The 19,752-nt window shown below is 61.3% G+C and overlaps 2 protein-coding genes across 6 annotated transcripts in view; one reads left to right on the top strand and one right to left on the bottom strand.

Annotated features, from left to right (window-relative positions):
- Fgfr3 (fibroblast growth factor receptor 3) overlaps positions 1–8,055 on the top strand; it is a 24,358-nt gene extending 16,303 nt beyond the window's left edge. For all 3 annotated transcript variants that reach the window (XM_048363989.1, XM_048363991.1, XM_048363990.1), the window contains exon 19: positions 8,042–8,055. The gene's annotated coding sequence lies outside the window, so the exon portion shown is untranslated. The remainder of the gene's footprint in view (positions 1–8,041) is intronic.
- The window catches only part of Letm1 (leucine zipper and EF-hand containing transmembrane protein 1), a 26,154-nt gene continuing 11,043 nt past the window's right edge, over positions 4,642–19,752 (bottom strand). For 2 of the 3 annotated variants that reach the window (XM_048363992.1, XM_048363994.1), the window contains exons 4-14: positions 18,740–18,883; positions 17,317–17,454; positions 16,723–16,926; positions 14,349–14,468; positions 12,053–12,184; positions 11,411–11,554; positions 10,790–10,924; positions 7,808–7,942; positions 6,855–7,042; positions 5,824–5,962; positions 4,642–4,966 (exon numbers count right to left, since the gene is read on the bottom strand). In XM_048363992.1, the coding sequence (XP_048219949.1) occupies positions 4,817–4,966; positions 5,824–5,962; positions 6,855–7,042; positions 7,808–7,942; positions 10,790–10,924; positions 11,411–11,554; positions 12,053–12,184; positions 14,349–14,468; positions 16,723–16,926; positions 17,317–17,454; positions 18,740–18,883 (1,629 nt within the window). In that variant the 3' untranslated portion in view covers positions 4,642–4,816. The remainder of the gene's footprint in view (positions 4,967–5,823; positions 5,963–6,854; positions 7,043–7,807; positions 7,943–10,789; positions 10,925–11,410; positions 11,555–12,052; positions 12,185–14,348; positions 14,469–16,722; positions 16,927–17,316; positions 17,455–18,739; positions 18,884–19,752) is intronic. The other variant, XM_048363993.1, reaches the window with a different exon arrangement.

Below are 19,752 nucleotides of genomic sequence, written 5' to 3'. Positions count from 1 at the left end.
CGCGCTGGGAGTTGGAACGGTGGCAGGACACCTTGCTCTCCACCTGACCCAGGGCCACCGGACTGCTGCCCTGCCCAGCGAGAGCCAAGGCTGGCTCCTTGGCCATGGCGCTGCCCGTCAGAGCCTTCTGGGGGTGTTCCTAGTCTACGCCACTCTACTCCAGCCCTCGCTCGAGGGAAGGCTCTGCCTTTGGGCCATGAGTGTTGCCACAGACTCGCCCCAGACAACCCGCACGCGGGACAGGAAGGCCTCCAGCCCGACACCAGCCGATGGCGGGCGCCGGGACTATGTGAACCCCAGGATTCCCAGGGCCATCAGCTAGAAGCTTCCTGAGAAGGCTGTTTTTTTCTGTGTCCAACAACTCATTCTCATAGGGAGAAATGGACATAACCAGTCCAGCCCCGAGGTTTTCTTTAGTCAAGAATCACTACAGTGGGCTGGGGATACGGCCTAGTGGCAAGAGTGCTTGCCTCCTACACATGAAGCTCTCAGTTCGATTCCCCAGCACCACATATACAGAAAACGGCCAGAGGTGACGCTGTGGCTCAAGTGGCAGAGTGTAGCCTTGAGCACAAAGAAGCCAGGGACAGCGCTCAGGCCCTGAGCCCAAGGCCCAGGACTGGCAAAAAAAAAAAAAAAAAAAAAAAAGAATCCCTACAGTGGTGGGCACTGTGGCTTAGTAGTGGAGAGCCTGCCTAGCACGCGTGAAGCCCTGGGTTCCGTTACTCAGCACCACATACACAGAAAAGGCCAGGAGTGGTGCGGTGGCTCAAGTGTCACAGTGCCAGCCTTGAGCAAATGAAGCTCAGGGTCAGAGCCCAGGCCCTGAGTTCAAACCCCAGGACTGGCACTGGAAAACAATCTTTTTTTTTTTTTTTTGCCAGTCCTGGTCCTTGAACTCAGGGCCTGAGCACTGTGCCTGGCTTCTTTTTGCTCAAGGCTAGCACTCTGCCACCTGAGCCACAGCGCCCCTTCTGGCCATTTTCCATATATGTGGTGCTGGGGAATCGAACCGAGAGCTTCATGTGTAGGAGGCAAGCACTCTTGCCCCTAGGCCACATTCCCAGCCCCAGTTGTTGTGTGTTTTTTTTTTTTAATCACTACAGTGCCAAGTGTGGTGATTCACGCCTGTAATCACAGTAAATAGGAGGGCGAGGAAGGAACGGGGGAGGGGAGGGCACTTGTCGAGCAAGTGCAAGGCCATGACTGAGTTCAATCCCCAGTACTGCTGAAAAGGGGAAAGAAAACCACCTGGCACAACTAGTCGCCCTCCCGGTGCCCCTGGCTCTCACTCTCGTGGCGGCCTGGCCTTGCTGGGGGGCGGGGGGGGACACTCAGGCTGGCCTTGCTGGGGGGCCTGGCTGGGGGTGGGGGGCTCTCAGGCTGGCCTGGCTGGGGGTGGGGGTCACTCAGGTTGGCCTGGCTGGGGGGCCTGGCTGGGGGGCGGAGGGGGCTCTCAGGCTGGCCTTGCTGGGGGTGGGGGGCTCTCAGGCTGGCCTTGCTGGGGGGCCTGGCTGGGGGTGGGGGGCACTCAGGCTGGCTCTGTCCTTTGGATCCATGTCCCTGCCAGCCAACCCTGGCACTTCCTGAGCCTGGCGCTCTGATGGGGCCTGGAGACCTGGGAACAGCACCTGTCCAGGCCCCATCCTTGGCCAGTTCTCGTGAGGCACCTGCCCCGCCCTGTTCAGCCCATCTGGCCACACCCTAGAGCCTAGGGGCTCAGGGAGGCTCAGACCCTGAAGAACAACCGTAATCATCAATGCAGGTGCAAGGGGGCGAGACACGCTAGCGTCCTGGCTCAGGGGAGGGCAGCCTGTCTACGAAGACGGCCATGCTACCCAGACCCTCCCTACCGAGCCGCCCCAGCTGGACAGAGGGATGTGGAGGGGAGGCTGCCTCCACACAGCCCTCTGCGCACCCTCAGGGTGCTGGGCTCTGCTGCCGGCAGCTGCACTATGGGAGAGTCCATGCCCCCGAGGAGCCTGCTGGTCAGGCCAGGCCAACGCCCCCAGGGGTCAGGGTCAGGTCCATTGCCCCCCCCAGGGGTCAGGGACATCACCCCCCCCAGGGGTCAGGGACAGGTCCATCGCCCCTCCCAGGGGTCAGGGTCAGGTCCATTGCCCCCCCAGGGATCAGGGTCAGGTCCATCGCCCCTCCCAGGGGTCAGGTCCATCGCCCCCCCCAGGGGTCAGGGACAGGTCCATCACCCCTCCCAGGGGTCAGGTCCATTGCCCCCCCCAGGGGTCAGGGACATCACCCCCCCCAGGGGTCAGGGACAGGTCCATCGCCCCTCCCAGGGGTCAGGTCCATCGCCCCCCCCAGGGGTCAGGGACATCAACTCCCCAGGGGTCAGGCCCATCACCCCCCCCCAGGGGTCAGGGACAGGTCCATCACCCCCCCAGGGGTCAGGGACATCAACTCCCCAGGGGTCAGGGTCAGGCCCATCACCCCCCCCAGGGGTCAGGGACAGGTCCATCACCCCCCCAGGGGTCAGGCCCATCGCCCCCCCAGGGGTCAGGGACATCAACTCCCCAGGGGTCAGGGTCAGGCCCATCACCCCCCCCCCAGGGGTCAGGTCCATCGCCCCCCCCCAGGGGTCAGGGTCAGGCCCATCACCCCCCCCAGGGGTCAGGGTCAGGTCCATCGCCCCCCCAGGGGTCAGGTCCATCGCCCCCCCAGGGGTCAGGCCCATCACCCCCCCCAGGGGTCAGGTCCATCGCCCCCCCCAGGGGTCAGGGACAGGTCCATCAGCCCCCCCAGGGGTCAGGGACATCAACTCCCCAGGGGTCAGGGTCAGGTCCATCGCCCCCCCAGGGGTCAGGCCCATCACCCCCCCCAGGGGTCAGGTCCATCGCCCCCCCAGGGGTCAGGGACATCAACTCCCCAGGGGTCAGGGTCAGGCCCATCGCCCCCTGCAGGCCTATGCTCCCCCCACCCCCCACCCCAGGCTCAGGGTACCAAGGGCCCCAGGCGTCTTTCAGAAGGAAGCCCTGGGAGAGGCGCCTGCCTCCGCAGGCACAACCTGCACATGGAATTGTCGGGGTTCCAGGGCTCCCCGAGCCCTGGGAGCACAGAGCCTGACGGGCCCCGTCCCCCAACCGCCACCCACACAGCAGGCCGGCAAGTCACCAAGTGGCACTTTATTAAATCACCGCCTCTCAGTGAGCCTCGAGAACACGAGCGCAGTCACCGGCCCCGTCCGCCCCGGGGGCCGCGCCGGCAGCCTGCCCGGCGTCCTGGGGCAGACGACGGCACGGGCCTCCTCAGGCCAAGGCAGGGGACCCCGGGAGGACGGGGCTCGGTGTGGAGCCCCGGGCCGGGCACAGAACCCGGTCCCTCGGCGCGCGTGCCCGCGGGGGCTTTGCCTCCCCGTCCCCCCCGAGCAGACGCGCCGGCGGCCGGGGCTCGAGCACGGGCTCTGCCTCCCCGTCCCTCCCGGCTCGAGCACGGGCTGTGCCCCCCCCCGGCCCCCCCGAGCGGACGCGCCCCCGGGGCCGGGCCGGGCCGCCGCAGGAAGGCACTGCGTGGGGGCTCGGGGCGGCCACGGCGGAGGGCCGGGCGCCCCGCCCCGCCTCGTCCCCCGGAAGCCGACCGGGAGCCGTCTCTCCCTCCCCCGGGGACGCGGCGCCCCTCGAGGGAGGCCAGGTCCGCGCGGCGGGGAGGGCGGAGGGGGGAGAGCGGGGGGGGGGGGGCCCTGCGGCTGCCCAGGGGGCCCGGAAGCCCTCGAGCCCGAGAGCGGCCGGCACCGCGGGGAAACCGCCTCCTGTGCGGGGACATCCGGCCAGCACGGAGCGGGCGCCGGGACAGGCGGGGCGCGGGGGCAGAGGTCACGGGCACGACTGCGGCCCCGGTCCGGGCAGCCACGCGGCCGCTCCCGTGCCGTGCGGGTTCCGATGCTCCGGGCCCCCCGAGGGACGCGCCGTGACTCGCCGTGTAGTTTTCTTCCCGCGGGTCCCGGGCCTTGAACTCGGGGCCGGGCGCTGCCCCTGAGCTCCTTCCCTCCCGGCCGGGCCCCGCTCCTCACGCCTTTCCCGCCCGGGCCGGTGTGGGCCCGGGATCCCCGAGGGCAGGGCTGCGGGCGCGCGCCCGGCCCGGCCCCTCAGCAGCGCGTGGGCGTGGCGGCCGGTGCCGGGGACCCGACCTCAGCTCCCCTGCTGGCCGCGGCGAGTGTGAGGAGGGAAGGGCGCGGGGCCCCGGGTCCCCCCCCCCCCCCGCCCCCGGCCGCGTGAGAGGTCCGCTGGGCGCGCGGCAGCGAGGGGCGGGGCGGCGGGGGCGGCGTCGGAGGGGGCGGCGGGGGCGGCGTCGGAGGCTTCCCGCGTGTCCGCGGCACGGCGCACGCGCACACGGCCGAGTCCTGTCAGCTGGCTGGAGAGCGGGGCCGGCCGCGGCCAATCGAGGGCGCTCGGGAGGACGGATCGGGCGGGGCGGGGCGGGGCGGGGCGGGGGCGACGCCCCCCCGGCCCGCGGCCTCCCGGGCCTCGTCTCCGCGGACACGCAGACACAGCCGCTCGCTTCCACCCCGGGGCGCAGCCCGCGAGGTCCTCGCCGTCCGCCCCGCGCCGGGGCCGAGTCCACGCAATCCCAGGGGCTTCCCGAGTCTCACACGGACGTCTTCGTGGAATGATGGAATTGAGATTTCTCGATTACGGAAGTTTCTGATTTATTCCAGACAAAATATCGGATCTGCCACTGAGAATCACCTCGGCGCAATCGTCCTCGCCTTTCCCACCGCGGCTGGCGCGGCGGGGCCGCGGCGGGGCCACGGCGGGGCCACGGCGGACGCGCGGGAAGCCCCCACGGCGCCAGCGGCCGCACCCTAATTCTTCACCTCCGCGGCCTCCTTCTCGGCCTTCTCCTTGGCCTTCTCCTTCTCCCCCACCTTCTCCTCCTTCTCCAGGGTCGCCACGATCTCGGCCACCTGGCTGGTGGAGACGTGGACATCTTCTTTGTCCACCAGGTCAATCACCTGCACACACGGGAGTGGGGGTTCAGGGTCCACGCGCCCCCGCCTCCTCCGCGGGGCGCTGCCTGCAGGGGTGGGGGAGGGGGCTATGCCCCTGGAGCCGCACCGCTTCTCAGAGAGGACCAGGCCTCCTCCCCGGGGGCACCAAGGGCACAGGGGACGGTGGCAAACACACCTGCTAGGGCCACCTGGCCTGCCACCCCCTGGGGGCCCGGGGCCTGTCCCCGATGTGGTTCTCGGGGCAGAGAGAGTGGTATAGGGGGGCACCCCCCCCCCGGCCCTGTCGTGTGGACTAAGAGGGGAGGGGAGGTGTGTGACACGGCCTTCCTTTAACGGGACGGAAACTACAGACGCTCGCCGCTGCGTCGGGAGATGCCGGGCGTCCAGAGCCTCTCAAATGCCGGCCACTCCACGGGAGCCCCACTCCCCACGCCGACGGGGGCCCGGCTGGCCTCTTGCGAGCCCTGGCAGGGACGCCCCCCACCTCCAGGTCTCCGAGTGTGCAGAGAAGGGTCCACGTGGAGGCAAAAGGGCAGCGGCACTGCCACCCACCGTCCCCCGCGACCACAGCCCCCCGAGGCAGCGCCTCCGCTCGGAGGAGCCCGGAGCCCCGGCAGACAGAGGACAGGCGGCCTGTGGGGCCCCGCGGGCCCCGCGGCGGTGCGTGTGCGGGGCGGGGGGCAGAGGCCTGCGTGCAGCCCACGTCGCTGGCTCACGAGCACATCTGCAGCTTCCCCCAGCGGCCTTGTGGGTCGGCTCTGCAGTGCTGGGGTCCACGCCTCCGCCTGCCGCGAGCCTCACGCGCAGCGCCCAGAGCCGGGCGCGGGGCGGCGGCTGCGGCGCAGGCCGCCCAGACCCACCTTGATGAGGTCGTTCATGTTGATCTTGCCATCCTTGTTTTCATCCAGGGCTGAGGCCAGGCTGACCAGCTTGTTCTCGGGAATGTGCTGGATTTGCTTCATGGCGCTGATGAGCTCAGAGACGCTGATGACCTCCTCCCTGGGGAGCACAGCCTCATGGGGCCGCCAGCCGGTCACCGGCCCCGGGGCCCCCGGCCACGCGCACCGACGTGCATGGCGACACCCTCGACACCCCTTCCTCTGCCGGCACGGCCACGAGGGCGCTGCCGCCACCATCACCACACGCCAGGTTCCCGTGCCTGCCGTGGGCTCTGCGCGATGGTCCTCAAGCCAACGGGCAGCTCGAGAGGGGACGTCCGAAGACGGGGCGTGGGTGCAGGGGCGAGGCCCGCTGCTTGCGGCCTGGAAGCGTGGGAAGCCCACACAGAACTGGAGCCCAGGAGGCCTGGGAATGTGGCTCACTGGTGGAGAGCTGGCCTAGCATGCGTGAAGCCCTGGGTTCGATTCCCCAGCACCACATATACAGAAAACGGCCAGAAGGGGCGCTGTGGCTCAAGTGGCAGAGTGCTAGCCTTGAGCAAAAGGAAGCCAGGGACAGTGCTCAGGCCCTGAGTTCAAGCCCAGGACTGGGGAAAAAAAAAAAAGACCTAGACCCCAGGAGTATAAGGAAGGCGCTGCTGTCGAGTGGGATGCACCGGGGCCAGACGGCATGGGGCGGGGGGGGGGGGGGAATGACAGGAAGAGGAGGAGGCAGGAGAGAGCACGACTGGGTGCGGGAAGAAGAGCCCAACAGACCGGGACTAGAACCTGAGGGAAACTACAGGGGAGGGGGAGAAAGGAGACGGTGTGCCTTGCATAGGTAAAATCCACACTAGGACAGGAAGATGGGGGGAAGAAGCAAAACTACGAGCAAAGGCCCCTGGCTGGAGCCCAGGCCCATACAGCGGCAGCTAGTCACAGAGATGAGCCCCAAGGCCCCAGGCGAAGCCCCTGTCGGCTGCTCCACTGGCCGCGTGGGCCCAGGTACTCACCCTGCAGGGGAGCCCTCGGCGGGACCCAGCTTGCCAGCCTGCTGCCCGGCCTCCAGCTGTGTGATCAGGCCGTCGATCTGCCCAATCATCTGCTGCACTCGCTTCGTCAGTCGCTTGCTGGCTTTGGACTCCTCCACGTATTTTTCATCACCGGTCTTTGAAAGCTCTTTCTTGATCTCTTGCAAGTCCTAATGAAAATTATTTGCAGTTGTAAAAAGTTCACACACACACACACACACACACACACACACACACACGCCATGGCTATGGGTTCTACATTAAATTTAGCTTGGAAAAAGGAATGAGGGGCTGAGAATGTGGCTGAGCAGTAGAGTGCTTGCCTCGCATGCATGAAGCCCGGGGTTCGATTCCTCATATAAACAGAAAAATCCCGAAGTGGCGCTGTGGCTCAAGTGGGAGAGTACTAGCTTTGAGCAAAAGCAGCTCAGGGACAGGACCCAGGCCCTGAGTTCAAGCCTCAGAACTGGCAAAACAAAACAAACAAACAAAAACAAATGACGAGTAAGATTTCACTCGAGTCCTCACTGAGTGAACACTCGGGTGGGACCTCGGCATTCAGGCCTCTCTCCCGCAGTCCTGACGCCCGTACAGACACCGTCTACCAGAACGAGGCCCAGCTACAACCATGGTGGGAATTTTAGAATAAAATCCGTTTTCCTTTTTTCTAATTCTCTTTTTCTCCCCATGCTGAAAATCTCCCCCAGCGTCTCACACGTGCTAGGCAAGTGCGCTATACTGAACTATAATCCCTGACTTCCTGTCTGCATCTCCTCTGGCTGGCTTTCCCCCGCTCGCCTGCAGTGTGACCACGATGTGTCGGTGGCCGGCAGCGCTCCCATGCTGCCCCGCACGGAATCGGGCCGAGCAGCCATCCCCGTCCACGAGACCTGAGCCCAGCGCTCGGCCCGCAGCCTCCTCCCGCCCCGCCTCACCTCGCTGTAGTCCTGGACGTCCACCTTCAGCAGCTCCAGCTCTTCCTTCTCCTTGGTCAGCAACTTCTTCTGCTCCTGCAGTTTGGAGCAGGCATCGCTGAGAATGTCAATTTCCTCCTTGGTTATTTCCTCTTCCTGAGAAGAAGCAACAGGCAGACAGTGAGGGCCAACTGGGCTTCCTAACTCCGTTCCTATTTGCAAGCACTGGGGGGGGGGGGGGGTGTCAAGCTCAAGGCAGGCTGGGCGGGCCACAGGGGCCAGCGTCCTCACTCTCCTCCCGCGCCCCTGCACTGAGTGTGGCCCGTGTGCTCACCAGGGAAGCCACACAGCTGTGGGAGTGACCAAACTTGCTTCCCTCAAGTGCTTCCTTGTGCCCCCGCCCCCCAAACCCACCCTGCCCCACCAGGTCCTGGCCCATCCAACAGCCTGCAGTTTCTAGAGCTTTTTGGAGGGGAATCACGCAGCACCACTTGTTATTTTTTTTTTCCAGGTCCTGGGGCTTGAACTCAGGGCCTGGCCGCTGTCCCTGAGACTCTTTGTGCTCAAGGCAAGCGCTCTACCACTTGAGCCACAGCATCACTTCTGGCTTTTATGAGTCATCTATTGGAGATAAAAGTCTCATGTGAGCCAGGTGCTGGTGGCTCACAACTGTCATCCTAGCAACTCAGGAGGCTGAGATCTGAGGATCATGGTTCAAAGCCAGCCCGGACAAGAAAGTACATGAGGCTCTTATCTCCAATTAACCACCAGAAAACAGGAAGTGGTGCTGTGGCCCAAGTGGCAGAGCGCTAGCCTTGAGCTGAAGAGCACAGGGGCAGCGTCCAGGCCCGGAGTTCAAGGCCCATGACTGACAAAAATAAAGAAATCTCAAGGGGACTTTTCTGCCTGAACTGGCTTTGAACCCTGATCCTCAGATCTCAGCCTCCTGAGTAGCTAGGATGACAGGCGGGAGCCCCCGTGCCCGGGTTACGCTGCTTTTCTTTTTAAGGATCGACCAAGGTCTCACCTCTTGCGTCGGCGTCCACCTTCACCTCTCTACCACGGCTGGGGTCATAGGCAGGGACCACCACCTCCAGCTTCTCTCACTAGAAATGGAAGTCTTAAGGACTTCTCTGCCTGGGCTGACCTAAAACCTCAGTCCTTGAAAAGTCAGCCTCCCGTGTGGCCGGCGGTGCCAGGCGCACCACCCCCCGGCTCTGGGTGTGGAAGGGGAATCTCTCCAACTCCCCCGCACAGCTGGCCTCTAACCGTGATCCTCCGGATCCCGAGTTCCCTAGTAAGCGGAATTACAGTGGGGAGCCACGGGCTCCGCCTTTCATTGCCTTTATAAGGACCATCTTGGCTATTTTAGGTCCTCTGATTCTCATTGCTACATAAATTTTAACGCAAGCGTGTCAATTTCACCAATAAAAACACCCTGCTGGAATTCACAGGTCGGCACTGCTGAGCCTGGAAAGGAGTAGAGCAAGTCCCTCTGTTCACTCAGGGATTATTTTACCTCACCGCCTACCGCCACACACATCTGGGACGCAGCGCTCTACCGCCATGGCTTTGGGGTGGGTGGGGCTGTGCTACGGGCGTGTCTGCATGGTGGGCAGGGCGTGGAGGACAACCAGCCCCCTCCCCTGCTTCCCGGGAGCACAGAAAGGTCCCTCACTGCGCTCTCAGGGTAGACTGCGTGGCCATTCTTACAGGACAGCTTCATTCCAGTCACTCGCTTCTTAAGACACGACTGGGCGTGCGCTGGGGACGGAGCTCCTCAGCACTGAGCCCCTGGGAGCCTGGGGCCCCGCAGGCTTGGGTCAGTGCTGGAGGCGAAGCCACTGGGGCCAACCGCCCGGGAAGCAGCGGCTCCCTCCCACCATGGAAGCGGAAGCGGCGGGCGTGTCTGGGACGGGAGCACCCCTCCTTTCGGCTCCAGCTCGGCCATGTCTCCCCTCCCCCCCATGTGTGTGGCGAGGGTGCCAGGACTGTGCAGCAGCCTGCTCCTCAGGACTGGGGCCCCGGCGTTACGCACCCGCTGGGCGATCCCACGCAGGGTCAGTCTCCAGACGGAGCCACGCCGTCGGGCCCCGTGCCCTCCCTGCCCTTCTCCTGCTGCACAGAGCTGCCCCCGGCCCAGTCCCTCTAGACACTTTCCCCGCACCTCTTCCCCGGAGTGCGGGCCTGAACCGGCCCTTTGCCTGTAGGCCTGGTCACTGTCAAGGCCACACTGCCCCCCCGCCCCCCCCCCCACCTCGACCTCCCAGGCTCCTCTCCTCTGTCTCACCCAGCCAGCCTGTCCTCTTCCCAACACTCGTGGCCTCAAGGCCTCCTTTGGGACCCCCAAGGCTAAGACCTCTCTGGGCATGGTCTCCCATTCAAGGTCTCCATCCGCTCACGGATCCCCCGCTAGATCTGCTCTTTTTGAGCCACGGGACCCCAGGGCAGAAGGGTCAGACAGTGCCCAGGGGGACTGGGAATGTGGCTGAGCAGTAGAGTGCTTGCCTCACATGCAGGAAGCCCCGGGTTCGAGTCCTCAACACCACATACACGGAAAAAGCCAGAAGTGGCGCTGTGGCTCACGTGGCAGAGTGCTGGCCTTGAGCAAAAAGAAGCCAGGGACAGTGCTCAGGCCCTGAGTCCAAGGCCCAGGACTGGCCTCAAAGAAACAAAACAAAAAGCAAGTGCCCAGGGATGGAGAAGCCACCTGTGCCCTGAGCTCCCAGGATCTACCACGTCCCCGGCCGCTGGGCCTTCAAGGGCCCCAGACCAGGCATCTAGCAGGGGACACCGGAACCGCAGAGGAAGCTCTCCGAGAGACCGCCTCCGTCTCCGTCTCCCTGGAGGCCCACTCGAAGCATGGCAGCCTCGCCCCTAGCAACTTGTACACACCTGCTCGCCACTCCTCTGCCCCGCCAACCTTTCCTCCCCCGCTGAGCACCTCCGCCTCGGAGCGGGGCCACGGCCCAGACCTACCCCGCAGGGCTGTGTGTCACTTGCCTTCAAGCCCTCCAGCACAGGGGCGGTGTCCTTCAGGACCTCCGAGGGCAGAATGACGTCGGGCACAGCTGGCTGCACCTCCACCACCGGCTTCCCGGGGGCAGCGGCTTCAGTGACTTCTGGCTCCATGTCCTTCTGAAACCCAACAAGCACAACCGTCACCCTGCACGGCTCCCGCCAGAGGCTGGCCAGGCGACAGTGACGGCGGACGCTATGGACCACCGCCCGGCGGCAGGGGCCACCAGGGCCTCTGCAGAGGGGGTCAGGGCACCCAGCCCATCCTGGGCTGGGCTCCATGCCCACCACCTGCTGCAGAGGACCCCGAAGGACTCGGAGACCCAGGGAGCCGGCACTGGGGTGTGAGAGGAGGACACCGAGGAGCAGGGACACCGAGCGGGGCCCCCGCGCGGCCTACCCAGGCGCTAACCTGGCTCCCTGTGCTCACGGGGCTCACTCCTCCTCCCTTCCCTCCCCCTTCTCGTGCTCTGGAGGGGCGCCCCTGCAGAGCGCAGCCCCAGACGCGCCCTCCTCCCTGGGCCGGTACCACCACCTCAGAAACCAAGCGAGGACAGACTGGGGGTTCCCTGGACCCGAGGGGGGCCCCGTGGGGGCGGCGCTTACTGCGGTCTCCACGGCCCTTTCCAGCTCCTTCTCCCGGTGCTCCTGCTGAATGGCGGCCTCCTCCTGCAGAGTGGCCTCCAGCTTCGCCTTGTTGTCCACCTGCTCACCTTCCACCTCGGCCACTTTCACCTGGGCTTCCTTGGCCTTCAGAGGAGAGGGGCCTGTGGTGAGTGCGGGGGGCGGGGGGGGGATGGTGGGGGGGAGGCGGGGAGGGGCGGTGCACAGGCACACGCTGCCCTGCCTCTCCCCCGCCCCTACCTAAGCTGCAGCACCACAGGAGCCCCGGTGTAGGGACAGGACGCACTGTTGAGGTGCTGCCCCCAGGGGCGGGGAAGAACCCCAAGGCCCCGGTGGGCGCCTTCCATGCCCATGTGGTAAAGGGCAGTACAGGCTACACTGGCAAAACTCAAACGCAAGCTACAGGTCTGCTTTCCCAGTCCACACGAGGCAGGGTCAAGGTCGCTTGCTCAATATGCCCAGAGCGTGCTGGAAGGCAGAGGAGCCGGGAAGAGGGCTGTGAGGAGATCAGGAGACAAGCCAGTGCCGACAGGCAGGCAGGCAGACCGAGGGCTCGGGGGGGGGGGGGGGGGGGGCTCCCACCGCACCACAAGTGAGCCCCGGGGGTCTCTCAGCAATGCGTACCACTATCTCTGGGAGAGTCTGCAGGGTGGACTTGAGCTGGTCAGCAGGAGAGAGGGTGTCTGGGAGGTACATGGCCCGGGACAGTATGAGCAGCGACGTGGGGATTTCGTGATGCAGGTGCAGGTCCAGCCACTGGAAGCAGAACAGCCATGATGGAAGCCCAGCCCCGCCCCACTCTGCTGGCCTCGCTTGCCGCCTCTCCCACAGTGGCCTGGGAATTTCAGGTCTGGAGCCTCCTGCAGCTGCTCCGACTTGAGTAGGAGAGGACTCTGCTGGCATCAAGGACAACAGGACTTGGGCAGCAGTAAATCACTGCCGCAAGCTCTCTGAAGATGTTGTTTCAAGATGCAAACATCCTACGTGTTGGAGGTTGGTAACCAGTTTAGTAAACGATCACTCTAAGGCAGACCTCTGAGGTCCCGAGAAGAGTAGGTGGGCTTGTCCCAGCACGGGGTGGAGACGAGTCTCGTGGCCCGCACTCTTCGGGCCTTCGGGTGCAAAGGCTGGATGGGTGCGAGTGCATCTGCCCCCCACATCCTGCCACCGGGACTCCCGCCCGAGGACCCACTGTGTGCTGTGCACCTGCACAGAGAACCCCAGGCCAAGGGGGGCGGAGAGAGGGGGTGACCAGAGATCAGACTGGTCACAAGTAAAGCACATGATCCACATGTGACCCTGCTCCAGAAACGCCCACCAACATCAACCCAAGTCCTAACTTGCCCACAGAGGCGTGAGGGCGGAGCCAGCCACAACGACTAAAGGTGAGAACTCATAGTTCAAGTGAGTTTGCCAAGGGTAAAGAGTAAATTAGGAGCCAGGTGCGGGGGGCTCACACCTGTCATCCTAGCTACTCAGGAGGCTGAGATCTGAGGACTGGGTTCAAAGCCAGCCCAGGCAGGAAAGTCCACCAGAGTCTTAACTTCAACTAATCACCAGAAAACTGCAAGTAGAGCTGTGGCTCAAAGTGGTAGAGTGCTAACCTTGAGCCAAAAAGCTCGGGGACAGCACCCAGGCCCCCAAGTTCAAGCCCCTCAAATGACAAAAAAAATAATAATAATAATAAAAAGAGTAGGAGAAAAACAGAAGCCATGTTCCAAAAACCTATATTAGATAAGTCTATAAGACTCAAGTCTGGAATTAGCAGCAATTTGGTTCTTGAGTAGGTCAGCAGCCTGTTTGTTGTGAGACAGGTGAAAGGAAGAATTTTTCCTAGCAACGAACATACAGGATGTCTCAATCAAGGGAGGGGGATATCATCAGAGACCACATGATACCAAGTACCAGTGTAGCAGCCAGACTGTTGGTCAAAAAAGGCTCCAAATTCACCCAGAACCAAAGGTAGGCTATGGTAAACACATGAACGACAACTGAAGAGATGAGCACCAAGGACCACTGCTGACGGCATGAGCATCTGAGACCAGGCAGAACAGGTCCTTCATTACCGTCATTCAGTACGGCCTCATTCCAGATACCTCACAGTCTTTGCATTTTCTTTGGCCAGTCCTGGGGCTTGGACTCAGGGCCTGAGCACTGTCCCTGGCTTCTTTTTGCTCAAGGCTAGCACTCTGCCGCTTGAGCCACAGCGCCACTTTGGGTCATTTTCTATCTATGTGGTGCTGGGGAATCGAACCCAGGGCTTCATGTATGCAAGGCAAGCACTCTTGCCACTAGGCCATATTCCCAGCCCCAGTCTTTGCATTTTCTAACATCAAAAACTTAAATGCTTTTTTATGTCAAAAAAGCAAAGGCAGTGCAGATGGTTCACAATTCTAATCCTGGCTTCTCAGGAGGCTGACATTTGGAGGATTGCAGTTCTGAGCCAGACCAAGGAGAAAAGTCTCAGATTTGCCTCAAACAACAACAACAACAACAACAACAACAAAAACAGTAAGCCTGGCACCAGGCGCCGGTGACTCACACTTAAAATCCTCGCTATTTAGGATGGTGAAAGCTGAAGATCTAGTTCAAAGCCAGACTAGGCAGGGAAGTCAATGAAACTCTCATCTCCAATTAACCACCAAAAAGCCAGAAGTAGAACTCTGGCTCAGGGATTCACCCAGGCCTTGAGTTGACTTCAAACCCAAGGACTGGCACACACAAAAAAGTAGGGCTGGTGATATGGCTCAAGTGGTAGAATGCCAAATGAGCATAAGGTCCTGAGTTCAAGCCACAATATTGCACAGAGACTAAACAAAGAAAGAAAAGAAACCGTGTAGAAAGGCCCTAGGCATCCTGGCTGTGGAAGTGTTACTCTACCAGGTCTTCTCACCTGCCTGCCAGCCCTCAAGCCACGCACCTGCTTCAGCTGGCCCCTCAGACGGTCTTCTGTAACACCCAGGGCCCGCATGCCTCGGGCCCGACAAGCTGCCTGGAGTTCCTTGACATTCAGAGTGTCCACCCCTTCCTCAGAGATCAGCTGGAAGGAAAAGTCAACCAATGATTACTTTTTAAAGTCATCAGAAGTTACGGCAACAATGTTACCTTAGGGGAAGGGGGTAGGATTTGAATTTAAGGCCTTGTGCTTGCCTGGCAGACATTACTACCTCAGTCAGGCCTCAGCCCTTTCTTGCTTTAGTCATTTTGAAAACAGAGTCACAGGTTTTGTTTTGCCTGGGCTGGCCTGGACTACAATCCTCTGGGTTTCCATCTGTTGAGTCACTGGGATTGTAGTTCATGCCACCATTCCCAGTTTATGAGGTTAAAAAGAAAAAAAACATTGCAATATGTGATGGTGCGTGCCTATAATCCTAGTACTCTGGAAATAGAGGCAGGAACGTCATGAGCTCAAGGTCAGCTTAAGTTACATCTACCTCCAAAAATACCTGCACACATATGCGCACGTGCGTGCATGTGCGTGCGTGGACACACACACCACACACACACACAAGAATAAAAGCAATTGCTGAAACATGTGACCTAAATGCATGGAGAAGATTCATACATGGCGGTGGGCAGCAGTGGCCACACCGGTAACCCTGGCTACTCAGGAGGCTGAGATCTGAGGAGAATCTTAGTCGAAGCCAGCCCAGGCAGGAAAGTCTGTGAGACTCTTATCCCCAATTAACCACCAACAAGCTGGAAGTAGAACTGTGGCTCAAGTGGTAGAGTGGTAGCCTTGAGCAAAAAAGCTCAGGTACAGATGGGATGTAGCTCAGTGGCAAAGTGCTTGCCTAGCAAACACAATGTCCTGGGTGTGAGCCCCAGTACCAAAAAGGAAAAGCCCCCACCCCCCAAGTAAAAAGCTCAACTACAGCACCCATGACCTGAGTTTAAGCCCCAGGATTGGCACATAAAGAAAAAAAGAAGAAGAAGGCTTTGATGATGGTTCAAAGTCAGCCAGGCTTTGAGATCCCCCCTCCACAGTAACGGGCTAGGAAGCTAAGCTTGTGCCCTGGCGGCCCACGGGGCGCTCGTGCTGGGACAGGGATCCAGGCTTGTTGGGGATTCCTCTTGGCCTTAAGGGGGGAAGGGCGAGGAGAGCGCTCCTGAGAGGCCGCCCTTCCCCCAGCCCTGGGGCAGTGTGGAAGTGAGCCACACCTATCTCCTTCTGGGTCCGGAACCAGAAGGGGTAGCTTTGAGACCATCCCCCACATTGCACCAATGAGCACGTGTGCTCTCCTTTTGCGGGCTTTGCCCAGAGGGCGGTACTATGGGAAGTGACGTTAGCCCATGAGGGAGGTCCTTGGGAGCTGCTCTTGGACAGACAAGCTCGCCAGCCTATGGCCAGCTCCTGCTCAATCCTCGTCATCACTACTATATTACTGTGAGCCCCTCCCGATTAAATTGGATTGCTCTCCGAAGCGTCTCCGAGATCCGTGTGCGCCTGGCTTCCTTGGTGGGTAAGGAGGGAGGAAAAGGGGATCTCGTTCGGCCACGTGCACCTTAGGCTAGCCCGTGTCCCTTTGCTCCACCTTGGCCGCCTGCGGGTCGGGTGCCCAGGGGAGAGGGTGAAAAGGGGAGCACTGATAAGGGAGGAAGCTGAGCATCCCCGCACCAGGGGAGGTGAATCTAGCCCGGCACAGGCTGACAGTGCTTTCCTCGGTGCACATGACACGTGTCATTTGTCTTCCTTGGGCTCCGGGTTTGTCTTTGAAGAAGCCACTGCCATCAGGCCATTTTCCCTACAGGGGGGCACTGTCCCTCCTCTCATTGCTCTCAGCATGGTTTCTCTTAGCTAGGTGCAAGTGCCCACACCTGTCATCCTAGCTACTCCGGCAGCTGAGATCTGAGCCTTGAGGTTAAGAAGCCATCCAACCAAAACACTCCAGGCGACTTGATCTCTAACTAACCAGGAGAACTCACCACAGAAAAGCTCTCAAACCCCAACTCAGCAGAAGAAGCTGAGCATGGTAGCACGTGTCTATCTCCTGTTACAACCCCAACTCAGCAGAAGAAGCTGAGCATGGTAGCACGTGTCTATCTCCTGTTACCCCAACTATGAAGAAAAGCTTAGAATAGGACTGCGGTCTGGGTGTGTGCTCAGAAACACGCAAGACCCTATCTCAAAACAGCCGGCGTATAAAAGGGCTGGAGCTTGGCTCAGCACAAGGCAACTGTCCTAGCAAGCTCAGGGCTCTGAGTTCCAACGCCAGCACTGATCAAAAAAGAAAAAACAAAGGTGAAAAGCCAGGGAGCCACGTCTGCCTGGCTTTGCCCCGTGGCCGGCCTACCTTGTCGTCGGCCTTGATGGACCGCAGCCGCATGGTGAGCTGGAAGCGCAGGAAGCTGTTGGTGCCGATGGACTGGAGCTCCAGCAGCTTGCACAGCGCCACCAGCTGGGGCCGTGTCAGGTTATCCATGGTCAGCTCATCCTCAAACAATTTTGAAAAACGCATGATTTCCTCATTGCTGGGCCTCTCCCCCGTCTCCCGGATCTGCAGAGGAAACCCAGTGGGTCAGAGCTTGAGTTCTCCCACGTCCAACCCCACCCTCGGGGCCCACCAGGAAGCGAGAGCCGAGGGGCCGCCAGGCGGGAGGAACGGGCCACCATTCTCGTCGGCTCCTGCAGAGACCAAACGCCACCCCCCCAGAGCATGGGCACACAGCACGTGGTCCCCACTGCAGGAGGCCCCGGGGTCGGCACTACATCCGGCCTTGGGGGGCTCTCTGGCCCTAAGACCACACTCATGTGCACGCATGTAGTTGCCTTGACAGGATCTGTGCACGCGGCAGAGGGCGGCCATCGTGGGCCTGGCCTGGGAGCGCCGGACTGTTAAGGTACAGCCAGACCAGGAGAGAGGAGCAGCAACAAGGCCCCACGCCACCTTCTGAAAGAAGGCCGAGAAGTCTTTGGTGGCGCTCCCCTTGGCCGCCTTGTTCTTCAGAGCCATCTCCTCGATGGTGTCCTGGAGAAACTTGGCCAGCTCCAGCTTCACACGCAGCTCCTTCTTCAGCCTCTCCTCCTGCAAGGCGCAAACAGAAGGCTGTGCTCCACCCTGACCTTCTGCCCTCCTGCGCCCTCCTGCACCCACCCACCATGCTCATCCCCAGGGAAGAGACTGCTGCTCCACGGGACAGGCATCTCGCCCTCAGTGAACACCACCCAGAGAAACACTTCACAGAGCAACCAGAGATGAGAAATGCCTGCTTCACAGCCTTAAAAACCTTCGGGCATAGGGCTGGGAGTGCGGCCTAGTGGTAGAGTGCTCGCCTCCCATGCACGAAGCCCTGGGTTCCATTCCTCAGCACCACATCAACAGCAAAGGCCAGAGGTGGCGCTGTGGCTCAAGTGGCAGAGTGCTAGCCTTGAGCAAAAAGAAGCCAGGGACAGTGCTCAGGCCCTGAGTCCAAGGCCCAGGACTGGCAAAAAAAAAAAATCTTTGTGCAACTTACTAGAGCAGGGGCTAAATTTGTGTGCTATAGGTCAGACAGTGACACTTCTGAGCTTTATAGGTTGTGTGGCCTGACACAATTGGCTTGGCTGGGGCCTCACAAAAGCACCAGACCATACTGTTGGGGATTTAGCTTGGCCTTAAGGGGGGAAGGGCAACTAGGGCTCCCTTAGTGATGCTGCCCTTCCCCCAGCCCTGGGGCTGCGGAAGGCAGTCCCTCCCACCTTCCGGCTTCAACTGGAAGAGAAGCAAGGCAGCCCCCCCCCCCCCCCCGCACGTGTACAATGGCGGGGGGGGGGGGGGAATCCCAGAAACCCAATCCTTGGGGGGCTGGGTCTCTGCATAGAGGAAGTCCCCTGACATCACTTGAGGGACAGCCCTTGTGGCCAACCAGTGGCCCCTCTCCTGTGCCCGCCTTTGGGGGTATATCAGTTGGCTCCTCATTTGAATAAAGCAGAACGCCCCTGAGGCTTCTCTGGGGACCCCACGCACCCGTGTCTTCCTTGGCGGGTTTGGGGCACCCTGCGACCACACGTTACCGAGGCTACCTGTGGCCATCGCTCCCACGTGAGAGCGATAAAGGACCACCCAGGAAGGGGCGGACAAGCCCAGGACCCCCAAACGGAGGGGAAGTAGAGCAAGCCTGGCACCTTATACCATTGTGTGAATGTGCGTGTGTGGAGACTTGGGAACAATCCTAGACTTAGCACCTATATTCACATTGGTTTTTGCTGGTTCACCAGAGACAGGGCTGCCGTATGACCGGGCTCACCTTACACTCACAGTCCCCCTGCTTCCGCTTCCCGAGTGCAACGCCACGCCTGCCCTGGGCCCACCGCGAGCACAGCCCCCTCACCTTGATGGACTGAGTCTCAAACGTGGACGGCAGCATGTTGGGGAAGAGCTTCACTGCCACGGGCAGCAGGAACTCCATGAAGGGCACCACCACAAAGACCAGGAAGGGGACCAGGCGGAAGAGGTCGGCGCAGATCCGGAGAAACTGGAAGGAGGGGCAGAGGAGAGCGGTGCGGGGGGCATTGCTCCCACCTGACAGACAGCACCGCAGGCCCCACCACAGCGGCGGCTCTAAAGCCACTTAGCGGACACTGCCGGAAACCCCTCTCTTTGTACGGTCTAAATCCCAAGTCCAAAGCCTGCGGGAAGGTGGCACGGGATGCTAAGCCGTGGATCACCAGGTGAGCGAGGCAGGGGATAGGGTTACTTTAGATAGGCCAGAAGCGGACCGTACCCACTTGTCTATCCCCCCCCCCCCCCCCCCCCGTCAGCTCTGTGGAAGCAGATCCACCCTGGAGCACTCGTCAAGTCTCCAGATGAGTTGAAACCTTTCCACCCACCTGGGTGCTCGCGGCTCACACCTGTAATCTTAGCTACTCAGGAGGCTGAAATCTGTGGACTGCAGTTCAAAGCCAGCCGAGAAAGTCTGTGAGACTCTTGTTTCCAGTTAACCACCAAAATGCCACAAGTGGAGCTGGGACTCAGGTGGTACCAGCCTTAAGCAAAATTTAAAAAGCTCAGGGTTAGTGCCCAGGCCCTGAGTTTAAGCCCTAGGACTGGCAGAGAGAGGGGGGAGGAGGGAGGGAGGGAGGGAAGAGAGGGAAGGAGGAGGGAGAGAAAGGAAGGAAGAGGAAAGAAGGAAAGGAAGTGTTTGTCTGGTCGTGTGGACTGTGCTGAGCCCGATGTTGCTGGATCTAGACAAACAAGTGGAGAGCTCCTCAGGCATGGCGGCGTGACGCAGGGCTCTCCTGGGTCCTCAGGAAGGGAAGGTGCCAACTAGGCCACAGGACCATGGGACTGGGCATGCTAGGCACTGGCCCAACAAACTAGCTTTCTTTTCTTGTCAGTCACGGG

The sequence above is a fragment of the Perognathus longimembris genome, chromosome 16 (genome assembly GCF_023159225.1).
Source record: "Perognathus longimembris pacificus isolate PPM17 chromosome 16, ASM2315922v1, whole genome shotgun sequence".
In the NCBI taxonomy this organism is placed as follows: domain Eukaryota; kingdom Metazoa; phylum Chordata; class Mammalia; order Rodentia; family Heteromyidae; genus Perognathus; species Perognathus longimembris.
Note: the sequence above shows the minus strand (reverse complement) of the source record. Positions and strands in the feature narration are given on the sequence as shown.